At 44.4% G+C, this 25,573-nt stretch overlaps 1 protein-coding gene across 1 annotated transcript in view; it reads left to right on the top strand.

Annotated features, from left to right (window-relative positions):
- The window catches only part of FOXK1 (forkhead box K1), a 55,033-nt gene extending 31,430 nt beyond the window's left edge, over window positions 1–23,603 (top strand). The window contains exons 3-9 of the mRNA XM_063171734.1: window positions 5,486–5,642; window positions 6,903–7,049; window positions 8,757–8,950; window positions 10,052–10,218; window positions 10,894–11,175; window positions 13,309–13,533; window positions 15,773–23,603. Coding sequence (XP_063027804.1) covers window positions 5,486–5,642; window positions 6,903–7,049; window positions 8,757–8,950; window positions 10,052–10,218; window positions 10,894–11,175; window positions 13,309–13,533; window positions 15,773–15,999 — 1,399 coding nt within the window. The 3' untranslated portion in view covers window positions 16,000–23,603. The remainder of the gene's footprint in view (window positions 1–5,485; window positions 5,643–6,902; window positions 7,050–8,756; window positions 8,951–10,051; window positions 10,219–10,893; window positions 11,176–13,308; window positions 13,534–15,772) is intronic.
- Window positions 23,604–25,573: the final 1,970 nt, after the last annotated feature.

Genomic DNA, 25,573 nt, shown 5'->3' with positions numbered 1-25,573 from the left:
TTTGGGGCTGGGCTGGGGAAGGTGAGAGCAGTGGAGGATTCTCAGCCATTCTTGCTGATTGGTGTATCGTGGAAAGGCTTGTTTCGCAAGTCCAAGGGCTGTACTTTGACCTGATTCTTGCTTGTTGCACATGAAAAGAGTCCCTGTATCTTCATGCCCCTTTTTGCAGGCTTATGAAGTGGAGTATTGTGGTTGTCAGAGGTTTGTGCTATTTTTCTAACCATAGTCCTTGTGCCCAGGGCAACACACTTCTAGCTTGCATTCGAGGAACAGACTGGGGAGGATTATAAGAAATGGTGATTTTTTTTATTTTTTTTTTTCTCTGTACCCAACAGGGGCTTTAAAAATGCCCATTCAGACTGGAATCTGTGTATTGGCAGCGTTGCCAAGGCTGTAACTCTTATCCCTGCTGTGTTTCTTACCTGCATCACAAATGTGCACATGGGAATTTTTCAAAGGCACTACCATGTGCATATCATATCCTAAACCAGCAATTTTGGTTTTGTTCCTCTTTAGCGGTGTAGATTCCGAGTCAGGTGAACAATTCTTTATGGGACCCCAGGTAATCTTTCCTCTTTGTCTTAGAGAGGATATGTGTTTTTTCCATATACCTGGTTTAAATTTAGCCTCCATAGCTTCATCACTCAGTTGAGTAATAGGGTGACTTTCCTGCATTGTACTACTGCCTCTCCTTCTGGGGAAGTTGGCACTGGAATTTGGGAGTGTTTTGCTTTCCAGATTGTTCACAGACTTGTAATATGACCATAAATAAATAATGTAAGTACTTGTTGCTTCATTTTTATTTTTATTACTGCCTAGTCCATAAAACGTGCCTAGTATTGAGAGACTGTGGAAATCTTTATGTGAGAATCTCAATGTGCCCAGGGAACAGATCCCTGTAGCAGTGTTCTGCCTCAGACATGGATATCTTGGGGATTGTGTAACATAAAAACCAGAGTAATGCTGACTTAGGTGTAGTTTGCCTCCATTTTTTTGAATAGGAGACTGCCTTGGACCAGGAACTTATGGCTGTCTTCTAAATGGTTTCTCTGTCCTTCCCTTTCCCCAAGAATTTGTGTTCTGGCCTTCTCCATTCACACAGACTTTCTCATCAGCCCTGTCTTACCCCACAGTCACCCCACAGTGTAGCCACAGAAATAGAAGCACTTTCTTTTGTTTTGGAAGTGCTGCTTGGTTTCATTTTGTGCTCACCATCTCTTCAGGTGCAAGAGGCCAAGAGCTGAACACTTCCTGTTGGCTTTGTTTTTATAGCTCTGTCACTTTGCACCTCAGCTTCTGTCTTGAACAATTTTTTCTTGTATGAAATCCATATCTCCAATCATCCTGCTTATCCCTGTCAGTACCTTCTCTGGATCTGCTCTATCCTTTTTCCTTTCTTTTTTCCTTTAATGAGAGTAGACAAGCAACACAGAGTGTCCTGGTGGGAATGCCCCATGCACACAGTGGTACGCCCTATTTTTGCAGGCTGATTCTTTGGTTAAACAAACTGATTGTGGACATTCCAATAGCAGTGCAGCGCATTGTACACACTCTCCAGCAGCTTAGAGTTAATTGCTGCTAGCAAGTGCTGTGAACTTGCAGGCTGGGTTCCTCTTGGCAGGAGTTGAAAGTGAATGGTGGTGTTCCAAAGAACATTCAAGCCCCGTGTTTTAAAGGCATCCTGCCACTTACATGGGTGAGTGTATTGCAGACACTGCCTTCAGCCCTCATCTTGCTGGCCTTCCTGCCAGAGAAGGGTTAAGTCTGAAATGGAAAACATGCTGCAGAGGACTGGTGTGATTCAGCACGTGGTTGTAGTCTGATTCTAAAGCTGAGTTCTCGGCATGGTATTTAGAGAGCTGTGGCTCAGTGGCTGCCTGCAGTCACTGTTTCACGTTGAGATGCTGAATCCTCAATGGATATCAAAGATCTCTGGCACTTGGGGCATTAACCGTGGTACCATAGGATTAAGATTGTGGGTGACTGCAGCTGGGTTATTTCCATGCTCTGTGTGCCTTTCAGTGGTGCAAAACACTTGGTTCCTCTCCAAAATGCTCTCTTCAATATCAAGCAAGCCTAACCCAAATTAACTTGGATTGCTTGTAAGCTGAGTTTGCCAGCCTGGGCAGTGAGCATGGATCACAGCAGTGTGGTGGGATGTCAGAGCAGGGTGAAATTGCAGACCTAGGGGTGCTTTTCTCAGTGAAAGGTTATAGTATCAACATGGATCAAGTTATGGCCAAGTATTGATGCCATGTTAATATGCAACAAATCATTATTGGTATCCTTGCAGTTGATTTTTGCTTTATAGCACAAACAGGTGTTTGTAGAGAAAACTCTTTGTTTCATAATATTTTTAAAGGGGGTGTGAGTACATGCAAGCATCCCCGGCCAGCCCCTGGCTTTGGGTGGTGAGGAGAATTCCAGGAACTCCAGGAAACTGATGTCACTGCATTGTGTTTGCTTGTTTTCTTTTGACTGCACTAATGTTTAATTTTAACTTAACCCTCAGAGGGGTATTTTTAGTAAAACTGTTTCTTCACTCCTTCTGTCCCATGTTGGGAGGGGAACAGATTGTGTCTCCTTGTTTTTTCCAGCAGTCAGCTCTTTCTGCCTCCCCTCTGAAGAGCTGTGATGATTGACTGAGAGCCTGAGCACTCAGCAGCATGTGTTACCCTGTCTGTGCTTGGAGTGCCTGAACCTGGTGTTTGTTCTGTCCCCACATCTCTTGATTTGATCATTGATCCAGGCTGAAAGGAAGCAGATCTGCCTGGACAAAAGGGCTTCATTCTGATAAAAGATTAGTATCTCTTCCAAATCTTTGGTATCACTGTGGCGGTCCCAGGGGGCAGCTGCTTCTTTAGGGGATGATCATGATCCTGTTCTTCAGTGAATATCTGCTGGGAGAGCCTGGCTTTTCTACAAGTTATTAACACTTTTGTTTGGAAGGGCTTTGTCAACACTCCAGAGAATCACAGCCCTGCAAGGAATGGGTTTCTCCCTTTGGTTTTTGCTTTGTTTGTTTTTTTTTTTTTTTTAGAAAGAGATCATACTTGAAATTCAGATGCTACAGCTGGAGAGGCAAAAACTGAGCTGCTTGCTCTGCTGATCCTGAATAAAGGAATAAATTCTTTTATCTATTTTTATTTATGTATTTATTAAAAAGAAAAAGCGAGAAATACAGCTCTGCAGAGCATGGATTTATTGGAGAACTTTTCTTTCTTCCATATCTTTGTCCTGAGTTTTGGCTGCTGTCTCTGTGGTTTGCTGTTTGTGTATTTCTGCAGACAAATAACAAAATCAGAAAGCTGTTTCATCCTATTCCACTTCTACCCCGTGTGTAACAATAATTGCTTGGGTGCCAAACACAAAAAGAATCACTGTGGTTTTAGTTTGTCATTGTTTCATGTATGAAAATGGCTTTCAGTTGTAATTATCTGCACATTATAAGAAGTGTGTATGTGAAGAAGCTATGGAAAAATGACAGCAGAATAATTAAATTCACACCAGCTCCTCATGTGAATACTAAGACATCAAGAGTGTCTTCTGTGGTTTAGTATTACCCACTTCCAAAGCTTGGAGTAGGAAATTTTCATTCATTTTCCTGCACAAATAGGTCTCTGCTCTTTGAAAGGCTGGGCAAGAAATGCCTTTATCTCTGGCAAAGGGAGATCTGTAAGTATGGGCTCATCAACATTTTATACCTTGCACTACCTGAAAGCTTTACCTTCTGCTGTGCTCTGAACAGCATCACCCATGAATGCCCCCCATTGGGGGGCACTGAAAGGGTTACCAGGGGCTGTACAGGGCTTGAGTTCCCTGTTTCAAAGGTTTGTTGTTGCTGGATATTTCTGCTGCCTTTTCTCTGCCCCCAGCTCCCCCATTCTGCAATTCACTTTTAAAAGAAACCAGTCTGGGTTGTGCTGAGCTCAGCACTGCAGCCATTTGCAGAGACACCACAAGGAGTAGCAGCACTTCTCAGTTTACAGGCTGGACTGTGGTAGGAAGTGCTCATTCCTTACCCTGACAAATTGCTTCTGCACCCAAGGTATTGCCCACTGAGCAAACAGGGGCTGTCTCACTGCTTCCTCTCCATCCCTGTGTGTATGTGAGATCACCTTTTGAGGAAGGGACCATGTTCAGGGTTTTTCCTACAGCATTTGGTGCAGTGCTGTGATGAGTGTCAGCATTTGTTTGTCAGTTATTGGGCATTTCACCAGTAAGAGGATTGTTTATGCCAGTTTTACTGAATTCTAGTTCCAGCTGTGAGCTTCAATTTGCATCTTTTCATACCATTTGAACTGCTTGTTTTGCTATGTAAATCTTCTGTGTATTGGTTTGCTTTCTTGTTTACTGTTTCTCTGCTCCTAGAAGACATTTGTAATCCTGGGATTTGGCTGTGCATCCTGCTGTTCTGGCTCTGAGTCCCTCAATTCTGGACAGCACAGGACAGGGAGAGACACAGAAAGGGAACTTCAGCTTTCCAGACTCATCCCTCCCCTCCCATCCTTCCAGGCCAGGTTGGATGGGGCTTGGAAAAACCTGGTCCAGTGGGAGGTGTGCCTGCCCATGGCAGGGGGCTGAACAAGGTGATCTTTAAGGGCTCTTCCAGTCCAAACCATTCTTTGATTCTTCTAACCCTAAAAATCAAGGACGTGTGATCCCTGGACAAGCCCTTCTAATTAGTTCTCATCTTGCAGCACTCATTTCTGTGTGCCTGAGTGATGTTGCAAATTATAGCCCCGTTTTATGTGTTTGTAGCATTTTATCACCTTTCACAGCCTGTGGTGCTCAGTCACCGTTCCTGTAATGCCATCTTGTGGTGGCCCTGCCACTCTGAATGTGCCTTTTCCAGCCAGAACTGATGCTGGGCTGCCTCTGTGTGCAGGCAGTGAGTGCAGCTCCCCTTTGCTGGCTGCATGGGTGAGGGGTGAATCAAGGAAACGCCTGGCTCCGGCTGTTTGGTGTCAGGGAAAGGCTTGTGGAGCTCAGATGTGGTGTCAGGGACCTTCATGGCAGATCCCTGCCCTGGGTGCTTTAGCTGTGATGCTGTAGAAGTGTCTGTTAGAAGGATTGATGAACTATGATCTGTGTTACAAGGAGATTGGTGTGTTGTTCCTTAACAAGTCATAATAACAAACTATCCATTTACTTAAATATTCATCCCTCATACACTGTATGTTTGAAGTTTGAAGTGCTTCTCTAAACACAAAGGAGTTGTTTAATACTTTGAAACGCTGCTGTGTCGTGATTGCAGGAAGTGTATATGGCAGGGAGTGTCAGGATTTTGTAGAAATTCCAATTTTATCTCTGGTGGATTTTTTCTCAGTCTGTCTGGGCTTTGGATAAGCCACAGGGGCAAAAGTTGCATCTGCTTCTCCATGACCAGAGAGCTTTACTGTACCTCCGAGAGTAACAACTGCATGCCTTGCTAATAAATGAAATAACAACTGTATTTATTTTTGGGGTTTTTTTGCCTCTCCAGTGTTCCCAACTCCTGCCCAGCCAGTCCACGTGGTGCTGGATCCTCAGGATATCGTTTTGTTCACAACATTACCTCGGATCTGCAGCTGGCAGCAGAGTATGCGGCGAAGGCAGCCTCAGAGCAGCAGGCAGACGCATCTGGCGGGGACAGCCCAAAGGTTCACACAAACATTTCTTACCCAGCACTGCTCCTTGGGAGGATTATTAAAGCCTGGGGCTTTATTGCTAGTCCTGGTTAGAGTTTAAAGGGGTTTGAGAACACTCTGGCCATAAGGGTGCTGTGTACAGTGTCCTGCAGGGGGTGGAGGTCATTCCTTCCAGCTGTGCTTGGCTTAGTGGTAGTCTCTGCTTGTTTAGCTGCCTAAAATGTATTCAAATCACTCACCGAAGTGTTTAAGCAAGAATAATATTTTTGCTTATTTGATAAATCAAGATCCCATAAAGAGGCACATAAAATTCAGCATCTCATTTTCTTCTTTTAATTAATGGTATTTTGCAAAACACAGTTGGAGAAAGCAGAAGCAGGGGAAGAAACCAGATCCTTGTCATGAGAAGTCTGTAGTCAGACTTTAAAACAAACATGAAGGCCTGTCAAGTAGGCGTTAAACAAGGAGAGTGGCAAGTGGAATCTAGATTAAAAAAATAACTTGGTTAGAGTGATAAAATGTAATTTTGGTGAGCTGATCTTCAGATCAAAGTTAAAAGTTCCATATCCAAAACCACCTGATTTGGGATTGGGTGGAGGAGCACACTACTAGGTGGCTTTTTTTGTCGAGTTAATTCTCCCTTGAGACAAGAAGGGTTGTTCTTGATGGAGTAATGTGAAGAGTTGGAAATACGAGATCTAGCAAACAAATTAAAGTTCCTAGAATGAAACAAATCCTGCTGGAGAAGGGAAGGGATGGGATCAGGTTTCATGTTGGGCTTGTTGCTGGGAGGAGAGCTGATAACATACAGCCTCAAACCTTTCTAGCAGAGTGGAGCTGCAGCTGGGCAGAACTGAAGGCTTTAATTCATGAGCACAGAAAGCAGTGAATGTACCTGTACTCTATTTCTTGATTCCAATTGCCTGTCTTGACCCCTTTTCTTGTGCTGGTGCAGGCATGTGTGGGACAGTCAGTGGGGTATGGAATTAGATTGAAGTTGGGGTTTATGTGTGTTTGTGGGGAGATGGAAGGAGATACTTTGATCTGACTCAGCCCTGTAGCTCTGTTTGAACACAAATGCTTGTGCTAAATGGGGTGCTGGCAGCATAAAACAGCAGTGGGAGAGCTGATGCTCTCTTAGCTGCCATGCTGCTCTCTTGGCATCAGTGAAAATTACAGCCCAATGTGCTTTTTAAGTTTGGATTGTGGTACACTGCATCGTAGGAATTCTTTGTTAGTAACTAAATTTTTTTGGTTTTTTTCCTTGCTTAGGATGAATCCAAGCCACCCTATTCTTATGCTCAGCTAATTGTGCAGGCTATATCTTCAGCACAGGACAGGCAATTAACACTAAGTGGGATCTATGCCCACATTACCAAGCATTATCCATATTACAGGACTGCTGACAAAGGCTGGCAGGTGAGTTCTTGACACTGACATGCTTTTAAACTACTTTGACATGGCTTATCTGCCTTGAAATGCATTTATTAAAGATCTGGGGCACTGGGAATAGAGCTGCTTTGACTGTTCCCAGAGTGAATTTGTTTAACACAAACTGACTAGTTCATTTGTGGGTGATTAGTTTTGTTGGGGTTTTTTTGAATACTTTGTAGGGCAATGTAGTGTGTTACTCTTGGGCTCACTAGTTCCTCTTTTAATGTTGTAGTCATGTCTTTCATTTTGTATTTTATTTCCCTACATCCTTGCTATCAGTCACTCCTCTGCCCAGATATTTGCTTAATCCTTCACCTCATCTTTGACATGATTTCTCCAAGCAGAGGATATCCAGCCTAAAACTGAGGCTCCAGTTTTTAATCATAGCACCTTAAATCATTACAGATGTTTTGTTTTCCCAGTGTATCAGCTGCACTGCCTAAGTCACAGTTTGCAAGTTCTGAATTTGAGTGGGAACTTGGGAAAATGGGAGTCCATGGACTCTTTGTGGTACTCAAGGAAACCTGACCAGCTTCAGAGGAGAGTTTGGATGTAGTTAACACATGCTAAATCAAACTTCAGTGTTCACTTGAGGGCTGCTTCCAAAGGTTCAAGAACCTCAACTCCACCTGCTTTCAGACTTTTTCTTGGCATCACACCTCTGCCATGGGTGTTGCCATTTGAATGTAATGCACTAATACAGCTGCAAAGGCTCTTGCAGCTGCTGATTTCACTGTGTGCAACTGGCAGGAGCAGCACTGCTTGGTGCACTTTGAGTGCAGTTGGAATAAATACATTTCTGCCTCCCTGGCTTTTCCCTGCAGTTGTAATTAATTGTGGAATTCACTTCCTGCCCTAACCTGCTCAGCAGAGTTGTGCTTTGTGAACCACTTGCTGCATCCTGCTTCAGAGAGCTGCATTTCAGCAGGGAGTGGAGTTGCCTTTTTCTCCCCCCTCCAGTGGCATTGTAGGGCTTCACCAGTGTAGAGATTGTCTAAACCTGCTAGAAAAGCTTCTGTTTTGTTTGAAAGTGGAAGAGGGACGAGTTTGTGCACACAGAGGCTTGCTGAGCCCTTCCCCAGCCCAAAAGGCAGCCCTGCACCCTGTAAGAGATGGGCTGTTACAATGGAAAGGATAAACAGTCCTGTCATCATCCAGAGAGCTGCAGAGTGCCACAGAGCTCGTGGATTCCTCCCAGAGCTTGCTGAGGGCACGTTGGCTGCCTTGCATTGTGATTACTGTGAGACACAGTGTCCTCTAGGGCATGTTTGGGCACCCTGGTAGTCGTTTGGCAGGTGAGCAGTTAGCACAGGCTCAGGCAACTTTTTCCACTTGCCTGTCTTTTGAGAGAGTTCTGATGTGGTTTACAGTGATTTCCCCCTGCCTCAGCAAAAGCTCTGCTTTCATGGCTTTCCACAGAGAAGTCACTGCTCTGGCTCCAGATGTATTAAATAATGGTTGGCACCAACCAAAATTATCTTTCAGCTTGGTCAGGAGAAATTCTGACACTTTCCCCCAGGTTCCTCCTGCTGTTCTCCTGTGACTTTGGAGCTGTGTGAGTTGAGTGACTTGTTTCTACCTTCAACACTGATTCTGGCAGTGTGGATTTATTTTTCCAAGCTGTGTGGTGCAACTCATTTGTCTTTGTTACTTCGTGGCAAAATAATCAGCTCATTCCTGTGCTTCCTGCAGAATTCCATTCGGCACAACCTCTCCTTGAACCGTTACTTTATTAAAGTCCCACGCTCCCAAGAGGAGCCTGGAAAAGGCTCCTTTTGGAGGATTGACCCTGCCTCTGAAGCCAAACTTGTAGAACAAGCATTTAGAAAAAGAAGGCAAAGAGGAGTGTCCTGCTTCCGAACACCTTTTGGGCCTCTCTCCTCCAGGTAACTTCAATTTCCTCTCATGTCTCTGCCAAACTCATTACAAAGAAAATAAACTAAAACTTCTCCTGAAGTACAGTGAGTATATTTGGCTTCTGTTTATAGTTTGAGAGGTGATATAGTTAGTCCTGAGGCATAATCTGAAAGTTGTTCTGACTTCTTAAGTGTTTAACAGAAAAAAAATCCAGAAGCCAACTACAAAAATGCATCAAATAAGGTATCTGTTTTGGCATCGTTTCAAAGAAATTCAAAGCAGTTATCACTGGACTGAGTGTTTTCAGATGCCAATCTCTGATTTCAGGAAAGCTGTGTTTAGATGTGGATTAGATCATAGTGGGAATAACTTCTGTGGTATTTAAAACAGTCTCCTATAGGGAGATCAGGTTGATGGTGGTTGTCAGCAGTGGAGCAGCAGGAGTTCTGTGTGGCTGCTCCAGTCAGCTCCACTGCCTTGTGCAATGACAGCTTCTTTGTAGCTGTGAGGAGACTTGGAATTCAGCACTGGCTGTTTCATGGAACATTCTTCCCACACCTCCTATTTTCTCTGTTAAAATGTGGGGGAAACAGGAGGAGAATTTTTCAGCTTTTTATTCTGATTTGTCAATAAAGAAATGTACAATTCCTCACGTGTTTGGGACCAGAGGTGGTGGGAACCAAGTGGTTGTGAAGGGAGGCAGCAGGGAGAAGGGGAAGCAACTGCTCTGCAAGCATATGCAGGGCCAGTCATTTGCCTCTGCTTGCATCTTTCTTCTTCTCCCTGCCACTCTCAAACTCTGACACAGGTTCTTTGAGAATGACTTGAAGTTGTAAAACTGCTCTGAACATGCAGCATTTGGGGATTCTCCTGTCAGCAGTGGGTCTAACAATGAAATCTGAAGGGTCCAGTTTCCTTCAGCAAGGAATAACACAACAATATTTGGATCTGGAGTGTTTGTGGGGTCCCTGTGTACCTTTCAGCTCTTCCCAGCAGGACTGCAGTGGGTGGTGTGGAGGAAAGGTTGTCCTTCCTAGAGAATCCTCTCCTGGACATCGCTCTGGATCTCTGCTGCTGTCTCGTGGTCAAAATACATCTGCACTTGCCAACGCTGTGTTTTGGTGTTTCAGGAGTGCTCCTGCCTCCCCTACTCACCCTGGCCTGCTGTCCCCTCACTCTAGTGGCCTACAGACTCCAGAGTGCCTGTCACGGGAGGGCTCACCCATTCCACACGATCACGACTTTGGGTCTAAGTTGGCCTCAGTTCCAGAGTATCGCTATTCCCAGAGCGCGCCCGGTGAGTAGCTCCTGTTCCAGAGCCTGCTGTTCACTTGCCCCACGTGCCATGCTGAGGACACCATGCAGAGGAAGGCTTCTGCACTGTTTTTTTGGAGGATCCAGGACTCTCTTTCCACTTTGTTGTTAGAGACTGATGGTGCAAGTACAACTTCAAACCATTTTCCTGACTCCTCTTTGGATGAGGGGCAGAATGTGCAGAGACAGCTGATCTCAACCTTGAGCTAGGTGGCTGTAAAGATCTGACAGCAGAGTAGCCATGGCAACACACAGCTCACTTCTCTCATTTACCAGCCTCTGGATAAGATCAGCTTGGCTACACCAAGCTCTGGTGCTGTGTCCAGGACCTGGTAAATATCTGCTTGTCAGCTGTGCTGACCTGGGGTGTAGGGTGAGGTTGGAAGGCAAAGCTCATTAAAGAAAGCTTGGTTTGGGGTATTTTCTTGTGTTTATTATGGTTTTTATTCACACAAATGTGCTCAGGTGACAAGTAGGGTTTTTGTACATTAGTGAAGAGGCAGAAGAGGGTGGTATTTTTGAAGATTTGATTTTTTTTTGTTTGTTTCTACCTCCATTCCTGCTAATGCTGCGGCATTTAAGGCTGTAAGTGCACAGATGAAATAAATGGGGGTCTTTTTGCCTCTCCTGTTAGCATGTGCTTCTCTTTTCTGTCCAGGATCTCCAGTGAGTGCCCAGCCTGTGATTATGGCTGTTCCTCCCCGACCATCCACCCTGGTGGCCAAGCCAGTGGCCTACATGCCAGCATCCATAGTGACCTCCCAGCAGCCCCCGTGCCACGCAATCCACGTCGTTCAGCAAGCCCCCACTGTCACCATGGTCCGAGTGGTGACCTCCTCTGCAAACTCTGCCAATGGATACATCCTCACAAACCAGGGCACAGCAGGAGGAGCTCATGAAGCTGCAGGAGCAGTGTTGGACTTAGCTGCTGACCACCGAGGTAGCGTTCACCTCCCTTGCTACTCTGCTAATAAGTCTTGAAGGTTTTCACTCACTGGGCACTGAGCCATTAAAAAAGATGTTTCTCCAGGTAAAGCTTAAACCAAATGAGAGCTCATCCATTTTTTGTCTCCACTAGAGAGCAGAACAACTGTGTTCCCTTGTCTCCTGGGGAACAAAACTAACAGACTTCAGAGCCTGAGAAATGTGCAGTGCTTAAAATTTGCTTATTACTATAGAATCACAGAATTGTCTGGATTGGAGGGTACTTTGAAGATCATCTCATTCCAATCCCCCTGCCATGGGCAGGGCCACCTTCCACTATCCCAGGGTGCTCCAAACCCCATCCACCCTGGCCTTGGACGCTTCAGGGATGGAGCAGCCACAGCTGCTCTGGGCAGCCCATGCCAGGGCCTCCACATGGAAGAATTTCTTCCCAATATCTCATCTATACCTGGTGTTTCAGCTTGAAGCCATTCCCCTTTGTCCTGTCTCTCCATGCTTTTGTGATTATCCCCAATACCAGCATTATGCCTGTGTGTTGGCTATGAAAGCATGTGCACTTTCCAGCCAAAAGAGAGAGCCTGGGAAAGGCTGCAACTCTGCTTCAGGATGGTTTTGTAAATAAATGATTGAGCCCTTCTTTTCTGCAGGCCTGGATTCCTAGAGGAAAGCATGTGCTTCTGGAAGTGCAGGCAGTGCCCCATTAAAGCAGTCTTCAAAAACTAGTTAGAACAAAGCCCTTTTTTTGTCCCAAAGCTGGAAATTCCAGCCTTGGGGGATTTAGTGAGTTAAATATTCTCTTGCTGTGATCTCGACAACACCTTGTCTGCTCCCCATTTCAGAAGGTTTTAGTGCTACAAGGTCAGTGTCTGTTGTAGCAGCAGTAAGGCTGGTTTCTGTGACTGCTTTTATGTGGGCAGAGGGACAATGGTCTCTCTCTCTCTAAGGGAAGGCAGAAATGACAAAGAGCTTCCCCTCTTGCAGCAGCAGGACCCCTGGCATTTTTAGTTCAGCACTGGTTATCTTGCTTGAGTTTCACTTGCATTCTGTAGAAATTCCTGTCTGGATCCCATGCATGTTCCTGAAGCACTAAGTTGCAGCTGCCTGTCACCTGCTCCCTTCTTTCATCCCCTGGTTCTTGCTGTTGCCTGTTCTTTCCCTGCTTGTCTCACTTGTATCCTTTTCTTGTCTCTACTTTCCCTCTTTGCTGCATTTTCCTTCCTGAGCTCCTTACTTTCCTTGCCTTTTCTCTCCCCATTGCCATCAGCTTGCCTGCAGGTTTCACCTCAGTGCTGATGTCACATCCAACTCCTCTTGTTGTGTGCAAATGTTCAAATGGGAGAGGCCTTCTTTTCCTACAGGGCTAATGAGATTGTGCTTCCTGCCCTCTCTCCTTTGAGACCCACAGAGCCCCTGGAAGAGTGGTTCCTCTCCTTTCCTGCTGCCTGGCAGGATGCTGTCCTGTGTCTGTGGCATACCTGCTGAACTGACCCCTTACTTATACTGGGAAGTGAGAAAAGTGCTTTAGTGCTCTCAAGCAGTTACCTCTGTCCAGAAACTCTGCTCTCCTTTTTATTTTTTCTCCATCCTGTTTTTTCTCTGTACTTCCACAGCAAAAGCTGGCAATTGTGGGAAGACCTCCTTGTAAATCAGCCTCCTTGCAGGCCTGACAGCAAGCTGCTGCAGACTTTTGGCTCCAGGCATTGTTTAAGATCTTAATGCCTTCTCCTGCTGTGTGGTATTGAAAGTCAGGCCGGTTTGTTTGAAATTGCAAAGTAAGCTATGAGATTTGCAGTGCTTGCTGTCCATATCACAGCTGTGATGTGCCAATAAGGGAGGTGATGCCTTTTTAGGGCAAAAGGTCAAATTGATGGGTTTGATTTTTTTCAATTTTTCTTGTGGCTTATGCTGTAGGAAAAACGTTTTTAATATTGATGGAGTAAATGTACAATAGAGAATATTTTAATGTTTCCAAATACCCATCCCTGACCTTCTGTGGTGCCTGAGGTATTGTAATCCTGGGGTGTGTATCCCTGCTAATTAATTCTCATTAATCCCTGGGTTAATGAGAATAAAACCTGCCTCTAAGCCAGGGCAGTGACTGATCCTTGTTCTTTCTGCCCTCCCGCAGGCATGGACGAGAAGCCGACGATCGCGTTTGCCACCATCCCCACGGCCAGCCGTGTCATCCAGACAGTGGCCAGCCAGATGGCCCAGGGTGTCCCTGGTCAGACTGTCACCATCCTGCAGCAGGCAGCCCCCATGGCCCTGGGGCAGCACCAGCTCCCAGTGAGAGCTGTGACCCAGAACGGCAAACACGCCGTGCCCACCAACAGCATCGCCGGCAGCGCCTACGGTGGGTCTGCTCCCAGCCAGCCCCTGCCTGCCCCTGCCCCCAGCCAGCCCCTGCCTGCCCCAGCCAGGCTGTAAAGCTGCAAGGTTTTCTCCTCTTGTTTCTGTGTGTCAAGTTATTCCATGTGTCCAGCTCAAAGATATTGCAATTTTTCCATTTCTAGAGCTGTAAATCAGTGGGAGGTTCCCTTCCTTTCTGTCCAACTCTGCTGCGTTTCCTGGGGGAAAAGCCCTGCACACTGTCCTTCCTTTGCCCTTGGCTATGCAGTTGTTAGTACTGAGACTCTCCACCTCTTGAGGTTACTTGTTGAAAGTGTTAGTGATTCTTGTGGAGAGCCTGTTTTCATTTATTTTCTTCTGACCAACAGCCTTTGCTTGCAGCGTGCCAAATAATAAAATTTCCATGGTGCTCTTTAGATCTTGTGAAACATGACTCGGTAAAGTAAAAAGAAAATAACATACTTTCCCATATTACAGTCTTAAAGCTTGAGAGAAACAAGATCTATTTCACCAGGTGAATGAATGTAGGATTTTTGTATACACAGGATGTGTTCTAGTCATTTGTCAAGCATGGCTTTTTGAAATTCCATACAAGCCATGTCTTGGCAGCCTCCTCTTGCTTGCTCAGCACCTCAGATTTTATTCATTTGGGATGGGAATATCCAGGTTTCTTATGGCTTTTTTCTCTGAGAGGCCAAGCACTTCTGTTGCCTCAGGGTGGTGCTTTTGGGAGTTTGAAATGAAGGGCACTGCTGGGCTTTGGAGGCCTTTCATGAAGGTAGGAATGTTTCTACAGATTTTTTTGCCATATCTCTTCACAGTTATCACCTGGCATGCTCTTCAATTGCAAGAATCTCATTGGAACTATGAAAAAAATACAGTGATAAGGTTTTTCTCCAATTATTAGATGATATTAATAGATCAGATAGGTCAAGCTTCTGCTAACCAGCATTAGCATTTGTCTAATATAGAATCAGACGGTTTTTTATTTAACATTTTTATGTTAAAATATTTTAATCTCACCAGACTTTTTATCTCTCACCAAATGGGAAGTATTCCAGTTGCATCTGAGTTCTTTTGTAAGTGGCAGTAAATTTTCTGGTTCACAAAACAAAGCCTGAGTCTCTTGACTCTCATCTGTACTAAGTTCTCTTCAATTGCATGATTTAGGTTCTCTAAGTCACTAAGCTGTAATTGCTGACTGCCCTCATCTATACCCTATTTTATCCCTTCATCCTCTTGATAGTCTACAGCTTTCTTCTCATGCCGTGGTAGAAGTTATTGGGCTTTGAGGGCCTTTGTTCTGTTGGCTTTGTTTATTTATCCTAGGGCTCCTTTTTCATGCATTTAGCAGTGAACACAGCACTGATGTTCAGTCATTCCATCCTTTGCAAATGAGTCTGGAGGGCAGAGGATGTGCTGTTTCCTGAGTCCCCTTTGGCTTCCTCTCTGATTGATGCAGAGTCCAAAAACTGCATGTGTTTTGTTTTCCAAGCAGTGGTGTGTGCCAAAGTCAGTGTGTAAGCACATTCTCTGTCTGGAACTAGGAATTGTAGACATTTTTACAGAGGGTTGCTACTTAAATAATGTTTTTTCTTACCACTTTTATTAATGGGAGGGTGAGACCTTGTGTCAGTAATGCAATAGAAGATTGGAAGCCAGAAATTCCTTTGTTCTGATCCCAGTTCTGATGGGAACACATGTGGTTGTCCAGGGTAAGCTTTTTCCTGCCCCTTTTACAAGTGGGACATCAGTACACTCAGTATTTGGATTCTATTTCCCAACAGCCTGGTTTGTTCTTCCTGCGTGAGCAGGGCTCAAGAGAGCCTCTAAACCTCCAAATACAAAGCCCAGCACATGGATGTTTGAGTTCATGAGAAATTCTCTGGCCACTTACAATCAGAACTACCTCTCAAAGAGATGTGCTGTAATTTTAGCTAGAGCTTGATCCTCCCCTGAATACTTAGCTAGCAATGCTTTGTTTGATAGTGCAGGGGAAGCCGGAAGTTCTCCTGTGAGAGGAGTTTTGCTGGTTTGGTAAACTTGAAAAGCTGAGGTTGTGGAGGGAGAGGGAATGACAAGGCAAGCCAGGCTTTCAAAATGCCCTGGGAAGCAACACTTGACCCTGTGCCAGCTGTTGGATTGAACAGTGGGATTTTCTTTTCTTGCATTGCCTGGAGTAGCAAACACTTGTTCTGCTTCACCCCACTAATTGTGCTTCTCTTTCTTATCTTCCTTGCCAGCTCTCACAAACCCTCTGCAGCTCCTTGCAGCCCAGGCCAGCTCGTCCAGCCCTGTTGTGGTGAGCCGGGTGTGCGAGGCAGGGACCGAAGAGACGGCGGCAGCAGCAGCCTCCAGCAGCGAGCCCGAGGTGAAGAGAGCACGGCTGGAGGAGCCCAGTGCAGCAGGGCCAGCCCAGGCTGCTGTCATCACACCCACAGTGCCACAGGGACAGGCAACCAGTGAATGAAGAAGCGGTGGGAGGAGCTGGAGCGATGGCGGGGTGGGCATGGGAGGGCAGGAGCCCTAAAGCAGCTTTCACAGGAAACCAACCACAACTGTAACAGCTCAAAACACAGCTGATAAAGAGCTCTTTTTAAAGGCAGATTTTTTGCAATGGGAGGACAACAGCTGTTATAATCACAAGGTGCCAAAAAGAATGGAAAATCCCTCCCAAGAACCCATATCTGGAACTCTGTTCTGTCTCTACTTATGGGATTTTTTTTCCTTTTTTTTTTCTTTTCTTTTTTTTTTAAGATTCAAAAAAAAATACAGACAACTGATTGTATGACTGCTGGGATATTTTTAACTATCTTTTCCCCTTTTGGCTCCAAGGGGATGGGATTTGCAGTTCAGAATCTAAAGGAATGTAATACAAATACAGTCTGCTCCCTGGAAAGAAAACTCCTCACGTTCTATGCCTTAATACCACGCTTCTGAGAGCTTTGAACCATAGGACCATTTTAAAAGGTCACCTAAGGCAATCAAATGCTGAAAGATGGGTGCAGTATCTCACAAAAACATTAAAGAAACATGGTACCAAGCTTAAAAAAAAAGGCAAATTATTCTGGTTTTTTAAAATAGAAAATTCTGAATATAAATGTTTATTTATGTGGGCATTCAGGAGGAAGAGTTACTGGGCTCAGCCACCTGGATTTCCAGATTAAATTTCTTTCCATTCCCTCTGAGGCAGAATAGGATGACAGAGGAACTGTATTAACTTGGTTCCTGTAAAGATGTTAAAAACAAAGGGGTTTGTATCTTTACAAATAATTTCTTACAATTATTCATCACTTGCTCTGGACAACAGCCAAAGTATCTTGATGCCTGAGGATCCCATGGGAAAGGGTGTCTCCAGGAGGCTCTGTGTGCATTTGATTGATCACAGCTTGTGTGAAGCACCAGCTTTTGTTGAAATTAGCACTGCAGGTGAAGGCATGGCCACTGTCTTTGTGAAATTGAGAAAATACTTGTTGATATTCTGCACTAAAGCTGTCACCTTCACCTCTGGGTGGTGGTGTGGTCCTTAGCTTGATGGACCCTGGTCAGGAGGTCAGAGCTGACCCTCTTTCATGGCTAACAGCAAAATTCCTGTTACTCTTTGGAGAGGGAAGTTTAGGGCTTGGATGAGAGGCAGCAAAGCCAGCATACCGTGGTTCATTCAAATTCTGGCAGGGTGTAGCTGACCAGGGCAAAAGACTTCTCTTTTATTTTCCATGTGGCAAAGCTCACTGGAGCTCTTCAGACAGTTTTGCCAGAATTGATTTGGAGGTTTGCTTTCATTGCTTGGCTCCCTCTCCCATCTCTCCTGCCTTGAGGAGCATTTGGGTTGGCCAGTAGGAGGAGGCCTTTACTCAAACTGTGTTCCAGGCTCCTCGCATAGAACAAGGACGTCTTTCAGGGAAGGCAGATTTGACTTGTGACACCTTATGCCTGGCAAAGAAATCCACCCCTGCCTGTAGCCTCCAGCAAACCCCTTTGGCTTCACACCCTTTGCAGTCCCCTTGGCTAACATGTCTTCTGGCAGCACAGCAGAGATTTTTTAATTTAGCAAATGTTAAAGCTTTGGTAATGGCAAGAGAGACTTAAAAGTGGTGGGCTGTGCCTCTGGTGGGTTATCCCCCATCTGTACTGATTTGCTGTCCTGTGAATAGGCAGGCAGGCAAACTCCACTGCAGAAACATTGCAAAAAGCCCTCCCCAGTGTGCAGTAAATGATACTGTCAGCATATCCATGGGGATTAGGGGCAAGGCACAGCCCTTTGGTGCCTGCTGGAATCTGGGGAGAAAATCCACAAGGTAACAGCTGGCATCACTTGTTCCCTTCTAGGTTTCCTTTGTCTTTGCCAAATCCTATTCAATAACCAAGTCCCACCACTTGAATAAAATCCAGACATGTTTAATTCTCAAGTCCATTATTTTGTGAGAAATATTGCTGAAAGAAGGAAAGAATTTCTTGCTCTCATGATTTGCGGTTACTTTCTGCGGAGAGAGGCACATAAAATATTCATGACAGATCATTTATCTCAGCTGGGCTTTCAGAATTCAGGTGTGTGCCCTTAGTGACAAGTTATTAGATGGGATTTTAGTACTTTGAAATGGTTTTGTGAAGGAGGATTGTTAGAGACCACAAAGTAATTGAAGCAGGCTGGCCTCCAGCTGTCCCTTCTCCCGCTAGGAAGGTGAGGTGTGGCGCAGCGGAAAAGCACAGAGATTAGCTCTGTTTTCTGTAGCCTTTTCAAAGCCAGGAGTCAATAAAATGAACTTCTAGGCAGAAGGCACAAGTGAGAGTGCAGCACAGTGTCTGTGATGAATCACTACTTTCGGGTGACTGCTGGTTGAGGTACAGGCACGCCTGTGAAACAGCCGCGGGGCTCGGGAGCGCTCCGGAAGCACAGGACTCCTTGGGCTTCCAGAATGTTGGGCGAGTCAGAGCTAGATGAAAAACCAACAGAAAACTGTTCAGGATGTGGAGCTGCCCAGATTCTGTGGATTTTTTTTTGCTGATGCTTTTCTCTTGAAGAGTAAATAATTAAGCCCTGAACTTCTGTAAACTAATCCAGCACTATAGAAGGACATCAGCTGAGTGACAATGTTTTCATCCACCATAAAGCTGCTGCTTTGTAGATACCTCTTGAAAGTCCATCCTCAGGTTGCATGTGTAGATCTGCCTCCTGAGTATTTAGAACAGAATAATGCTTTCTGTCTCTTCTTTTTGTGGCTCACAATGCCTGCTGGTTCAAATGGGAGTTGAGGATGAGCAAATATCTTTGTTCTGTTCACCTTTTCTGCTTGAGATGTCTGGAGCTTGTCAGTTCGCCCTGTCAGGGGGTTTTTGCTTTATCAGTCTGTTGCATCCCTCTGCTGCTGTAGGAAGCAGTCCTGCTACTTGCAGATTTTTTGTAGGTTTGGCTAAACATTGCCTGGTACCAGGTAAAATATCTTTTCTTGCTAAATCGTGTTGAGAGCTGTGGAAAAGTGTGGTCCTCATCCAGAACACATGAGATGAAGACCTCTTCTTTCAGGCCTCCAGATGAATTCTTTCAGCACTGATCAATCTGGATAACAGCACCATTCTTTCTACATACCAGTCCTGATTCTCCAGGCTGCAGATGTGTGGTGGTAGAATTAAGTCTTCAACTAGGAAGAAAATGTTTACCTTAATGGTTATATGCAGTACTCAGATTATTTTAAATTTATAATCTGACTTGTTTTATTGTCTAAAAAGTTGCATCTCATCTTTGTTTACATTAACTAAAGGTTTGAGGGGAAGTGAAGGTGGAGGCTTCACTGCATTTTCTGCTCTCTGTGTAATGAAGGTCAAGGCATATTGAATATTTAAACTGCAATAACTTGGACCTGGGAAAACTGTAAAGGCAAGTTCTTCATGTGTGAATTCACTTTCCACCATTCCCTATTGATTTTTTTTTCACCTTAGGCAATGACATTGATTAATTTTACTTTGATCACAGTTAGTTCATAGCAACTTTCTTTGCCCCAGTTTGCAAGAGTTGAATGCAGTTGTTCTTTGTTCTATTCCACTGGAATTCCATGTTGTTTGTCTTGACCTTGGCTCTTATGATACAGAAAGCTTTTTAGAGAAAGATCAATTTAATCTGATTTAGTGATAACACAGCACAGTGCTGAGCACAAAATTGAAGTTCATGATTAGCTCATATATTCTTTTCAACTCTTTTTCCTTCTCATATTCCTCCCTCCCCCATACCATTAACACTGTCCCCTGTAGCATATCCAGTCATTTTTATCCACTGACAGGAGCAGCACCTTGCATTAAGCTCTGCCTGAGGACTCAAGGATGAAAATACCTGTGGAATACTTGGAGCTGCAGAACAGGTTGAGAAAGGTCAATTTGGTCACCCTGTATGAATTTTCATGCTGTTCTAGACATGTTACTGTTGGGCAGAGCTTATTCAGGAGAGTGTTTTCAGAGACATCTTAAAGCTTTGTAAGGAAAGAAATAACAGCTCAAGTTCTTACAGTGCTTCTGCCATCAATGTCATGGTCTAGCATCAGATTTTAGGGGGAGTAAACTTGATCTTGCATGTTTGGTCTTTTGTACTGACTTAGAATTGTCATTCAGAGTTAATTTCTACTTTTTTTATATCCTTTTTCAGTAGTGAAAAGCCCACAATGGAATCAAATTTGGAGCACAGAAGGCTAGGGAGCTGTATCTAAGCAAGTGGTAGCATCTGACCTGAACTCCTTGCAGTGTGGTGTGGAACACTTCTCCCTGCCTGCTGGGGATGTTCTGTTGGTGTTGGAGCTTTTCACCTGTGTCAGCAAGGGGGTATTTGTTTGGTATCACTGGTGCATGCTAGTGTGTAAGTGAATGTCAAAATGTAGGGTGAAAGAGGAGTGTTTCCCTGGATTTGGGGATCTTGGATTTCACCTAGTGGTAGTTCTGTACCTCTCCTTAGAGAATCCATTCTCACCACACAAGGTGAAAACTTCTCAGCAACATAAGAAGAGTTTCCCATGCAGCTGCATTTGTTCCTTGCCTCTGAGGAGAACCCAGCTCTGCCTCCTCTGCATGTTGCAAATAGGAACTTGAAGATTCCAGTGAGATTTTTCCAGTTTGCTTCCTTCTCCTAAGGCTGAACCAGCCCGGTTGTCTTGGTCTCTTTTTGTCCATCAGGTGGAATTATGCTGGGGAGCCCAAAGGCAGAGACAGTGCTGCAGACACGATCTGTGAATGCTGGAAGGGTTGGAAGAGGAATCCCTTCCCTTGGCCTGGTAGCTCCACTTCTGCCAGTACAGCCCAGTACCTGTTTGGTCTCTTGCTGCAATACAAGTGTAAGGAACAAATCACAGAGTGAACTGGATTGCATTTGTGCAGATGCAACCATGTTGTCCCTCTCTTCCAAGGAACAGTCCTAGCGTGGGTCTTTTTGAGCAGGAAGCAGCACTGAAGGATCCTGATCACTTTTAAAGATACCTGTGCTTAATCTTATCAAGTGATAGTTTCAATCCAGTGTGGAAACTGCCTTGAGTTTCTACCTGCTGCAAAATCTTTGAGGGTTTTTTTAAGTCCTACTGCTAATAAGTGTTGGACTAGGGCATTAAGAATGAACCTCTAAAGGAACAGGATTTGCTTCATAATTTTGCCCTTGCTGCACACTGAGTTTTTGAGTTTGCAGATGCCATCCTGCAGCAAATGATCTGTCTTCTCTTGCCAGCCAGTCTCTTGGGCATCTCCTGTTTCTGCTCTTCATCAGTTTTCCCCCTCTATTTGTAGTTACATCTGTCAACTCCACAGTCCTTTAATCCAACTCCTAATTTAATTCCATTGCTTTAAGGTCTGCATCTGGCTAGGATTCTCATGTTAGGTTGCAGTTACACGAGTAAACAATCTGTTGTAGAACTTTTTGTGTCCTTCTGGGTGAAAAATGATGCCCAAGCTGCTGCTACTATAGCATTACACTACTGCTGGAAAGTGTAGCTTCCACAGGAGCCAGCTGTGCTGCAGAGAGCAGGTACACTACAAGGTCATGGGGCTGCTGGAGTGATGCCTTCTTGCATGTTGATCTGATCAAAATGTGGCTGGGGAATCTCTCTCTGGGCTGCCAGGCAATCTTGGGCTGGGATGTGTTAGCTCAGCACCTCTCTCTGCTGTTTGCAGGTCAGTGCACATGTTTGTGCTTGCATTTTGGGTGGATTCCCATGCCATAGCCAGCAGTGGGAATTCTGTGGGCTTTCTCTGTTTTAGGGTGTCTTTCATGAGGCAGCAATACACCAGGGAGCATTTTACTTTGGCCTGAGCAAGACATTTTGAAAAATACTTGGTTTTCTTGGAGCACTATATTTAAATTCCAAATTTTGAATCAATTTGCGACGTTTGTATTTATATGTTTGGAAAATTCTTTTGATACCTTTTCAATTTACCAACACTGAATTAAAACCTTTCAGAATGTATGGTTGGTCCTCTCCTTATGTGTCACTTTAAGTTTCAGAGCATGAGGGTAGTTGTGCCAAATCTACCCCTTTGCCCTCAAGACAGAAAAAAAACCATTGACAATTCATGGGTGGCAGCTAAGGAAGAAACCCTTTAAATATTTTTTTTCAGAGAATATTAAATTAGATCTGTGTAAACATAAAATTTATATTTATTAATGTGTGAGTGTGTGAGCGTGTGTGTCAATATAGATGTATAAATGGTCCATGACTATTTCTTTCTCTTGAATGGTACTTACACAGACTTTTATACAGTGTGTTGGTAATTCCTGCACCAGGCACTGACTCTGAAAGAATGATAAACCTATTTTTGTAATGAATGTGAGCAGCCAGTGGAAGCAGCTTTACTTCAGTGATTGCTTTCATTCCTCTCACAGAGCAGAAGAGGCAGGTTGGTACTTGCATCTTCCTTGTGCAGGATCCCTGCCTTTGTCCTGCTTGCAGCAACCCCAGCCCACGCTGCTTTTCTGGCAAGAAACCCCTCCCAAATGGCACTAATGAAAGCTGGAATCCTTTCTTGTCTGCAGTTCTCTCTGGATGCAGTATCAGGGAGTTCTTTACAGATTCTGCTCTGTCAGTAATGGGACCTGATTTCTAACAGGGGAGATTGATGGGGGGCCCACGAGGGTGCTGTAAGGCTGAGGAATTCCTCTCTGTCAGGTGGCTAAGCTAACACTGGGGCACTAGGAAATTGTTTCTTTTCCTCTGTGGTGAGATTATTTTCCTTCTGTCACGCTTCTGTCTCTTTTTGGGGTGAGGTGTGTCTATATCCCCTTAAAAACAAGCACAGAAGAGTTTTTCTAATGTTTCCATTCACAGGGAGTAAATTTTACTGAACTGGCCAAAGTTCAGTTGTGATTTAATTCCACAGGGATCACTAAATTCACAGAAGGGTGTATTTTGAACCACTTGGATCTTTTGAGAATAAAAGCAAGTGATATTTGACTTCCTAATCCAAATTGCTCTTCCAGAAATTCTCTGTGAGGATCTGAGTGAAAGCTTCACCTCAGCAATCCCTGCCTGGTGATGGGGCTTCAGTTCTTCAGGGAGGACAGGGCTGGTGATAGGAGCAGTGAAAGGAAGCAGCTTTCCTCCTCATCCAGCAGAAAACAGCCCCTGTGAAGCCCAGACTTCCCCAATATTTGGTTGTGTCTGCTGCCAGGTTATGCTGTGATCTGGACCTCTCTGTCCTGTTCTACCCCACCTCACTTCCACCCAAAGCAGTCTGAGACAGAGCCTTCCTTAAAGCTAAGGGCAACGGTGAGGAGAAATGTCTGCTAGCTGAAGAAAAATGAGATTTAAATGGAGCAGAAAAAGTGAGAATCCCTTCTGTTTCACTGTCTTGCTGCTAAAAGTCTGGTGCAGAACATCCTGATGTTCTGCTGATTTATATGCTGCTCTGGGGAGGTGGGCAGGCTGCTAAGTTGGCTCTGTAGCAATTGAATTACTGTAAACCTAAACTTGCTTAATCTCTCTTTTTTTTTTTTTTTCTCTCCCTCAAGTGGGCTTGAAGTAGAGGGAACCAGAGTATTGTTTGTAAGATCTTTTTGCTTTAATAGAAAACAGAATGTAAAAAAAAAAAAAAAAAAAAAAAAAAAACAAAAGCAAAACCAAACTCAGTCAAATATAGTGATACAGAAAATGGCTTTAAAACATGAAAATCTTACAAGACCATGTGTTGTGTTGGGTTCTGGACATGCTGTTTGTGCTGAGGGGGCTGGCCTTGCCCAGCCTGCCAGCCAACCTCCACGTAGCCAAAAAGAGCATTTTGAGAGTCTGTAGCTATCCAAAGGACTGTTATCCAAAGGACTGTTAAAAGCTGTTTAGGCATAAATCAAAAGCTTTGAGTGAGCAATGGATGGTAAAGCTGGAAATTCACATCCAACCCTGAATAATTGCTCTACTAAAAAACAAATTCAGAAAAATCCAGCTCTTCCCCCTGTTCTGCAGATGCTCATTCCCCCCAAGTCCCTGGGGAAGGCTGAGAGGAGAATCTGAAATACCTCAGTGGCTTCACAGAAGGGTTTGCTACAGAGATCTGGGCCAGCCTCACCCCTTTCACCTCGGTTTGGCACTTATTTTATAAAATAAGAAGGTGATGGAAAGGGGAAACTAAAGCCATGCTTGCATTTCAGTTCCTGGTATTGCCTGTGCAAGACACCTCCAGCCAGATGTTTTGGGGTTTGTGGGGTTGTTTTGTTTTTTTTTTTACAGCTGATATCAAAAGTTGTTTTGGGGTTTTTTTGTGACTTGTTTTCGTTATCAGTGCTTTTTAAAAAGCAGGTGTGTATCCCAAGGGGCAGTGGATGTGAAGCTCATGTTCTTTCTCTGGCCATGTTGCTGCTCCTGTGAGGTGCTGGAGGCAGCCCTGGCCCCCAGCAGGGTGTGGGATCCTGCATTTCCACTTCAGATGGGATACAGTGGTTTTGTTTGTTTGTTTTTTTAATATAGAGCCATACATTTTTTAAGTAATTTGAGATCTGAATGTGATTTCTAATGTATCGAGAACGTTAATATTTTAAAGCTATAACAAAGGTTTAAATTTCTACTTTTTTTTTTTTTTTTCATTTATTTTAACTGTTCTGTTACCTTAATTTGATGTATGTGGTTGGGGAATGTTGCTTCTCCTCTTAGCATTTGTTTCTATAACCAGAAATAAAATTATATATGAAAGAGAAAACGCCCTGAAATTGCTTTGCTGTTTTTGGGTGCCAGATTTGGCTCCTTGCAGTGTAACATCCCAGGGGGGTTGAGTTTCCTGCAGCAGTGAGGGGACAGTGTGTTTAATATTTTTTCCTTTTTTTTCCTGTAGGAAGGAAGTGTGTATGTGCACACCTTGCAGTGTTTGGAGTTCAGGCTCCCCACTTTTGATCCCTTGTCAGTTATTTGGGCAGCTGTTGGCTCACAGCAGAGTGAACATATGGACTTGTGTGTTTGAGATCTGTGATGCTTCCCCTGGGGCTTGTAAAGGATTCCTCCAGCTCCAGCTTTTGTTTTGTCATGAAGTGAAACATTGTTATTTTGAAAGTTAAACTATTCCAGTGTGTTCCCCTGTAATTTATAATAATTGTTTTCATTTAAGCCTGTGAGATCAGAAAACAATACTTTATCTGTCTTGTAGTTGGACTTTTCCTCCTTTTTCTTCCTAACGCAGCTGCAATTTAAGTTCTGTGTTTATTTTGACTAAACATTCTTAGCTCCAAAATTAAACAGTAATATCTTTTAAGGCCTCAATTGGTATCAAGTAGCTGTAATTCATAGAATTTTAGAACCATGGAATGGTTTGGATTGGAAAGAACATTAGAAGTCAGCTCATTCCAGTCCTTGCAAGGGCTCTTTCCACTATCCCAGGCTGCTCCAAGCTCTGTCCAGCCTGGCCTTGGACACTTGCAGGGATCCAGGGGCAGCCACAGCTTCTCTGGGAATCTGTGCCAGGGCCTCACACCCTCACAGGGAAGGATTTCTTCCCAGTCTTCCATCTAACCCTGCCCTGTCTCTGAAGCCATTTCCCTTTGTCTTGTCACTCCATGCCCTTGTAAAAAGTTCCTCTCTTCCTTGTAGTCTCCCTTCAGC

Source organism: Melospiza melodia, chromosome 18 (assembly GCF_035770615.1).
Source record: "Melospiza melodia melodia isolate bMelMel2 chromosome 18, bMelMel2.pri, whole genome shotgun sequence".
Taxonomy (NCBI): Eukaryota; Metazoa; Chordata; class Aves; order Passeriformes; family Passerellidae; genus Melospiza; species Melospiza melodia.
This window is presented reverse-complemented; position numbering and strand designations above follow the sequence as displayed.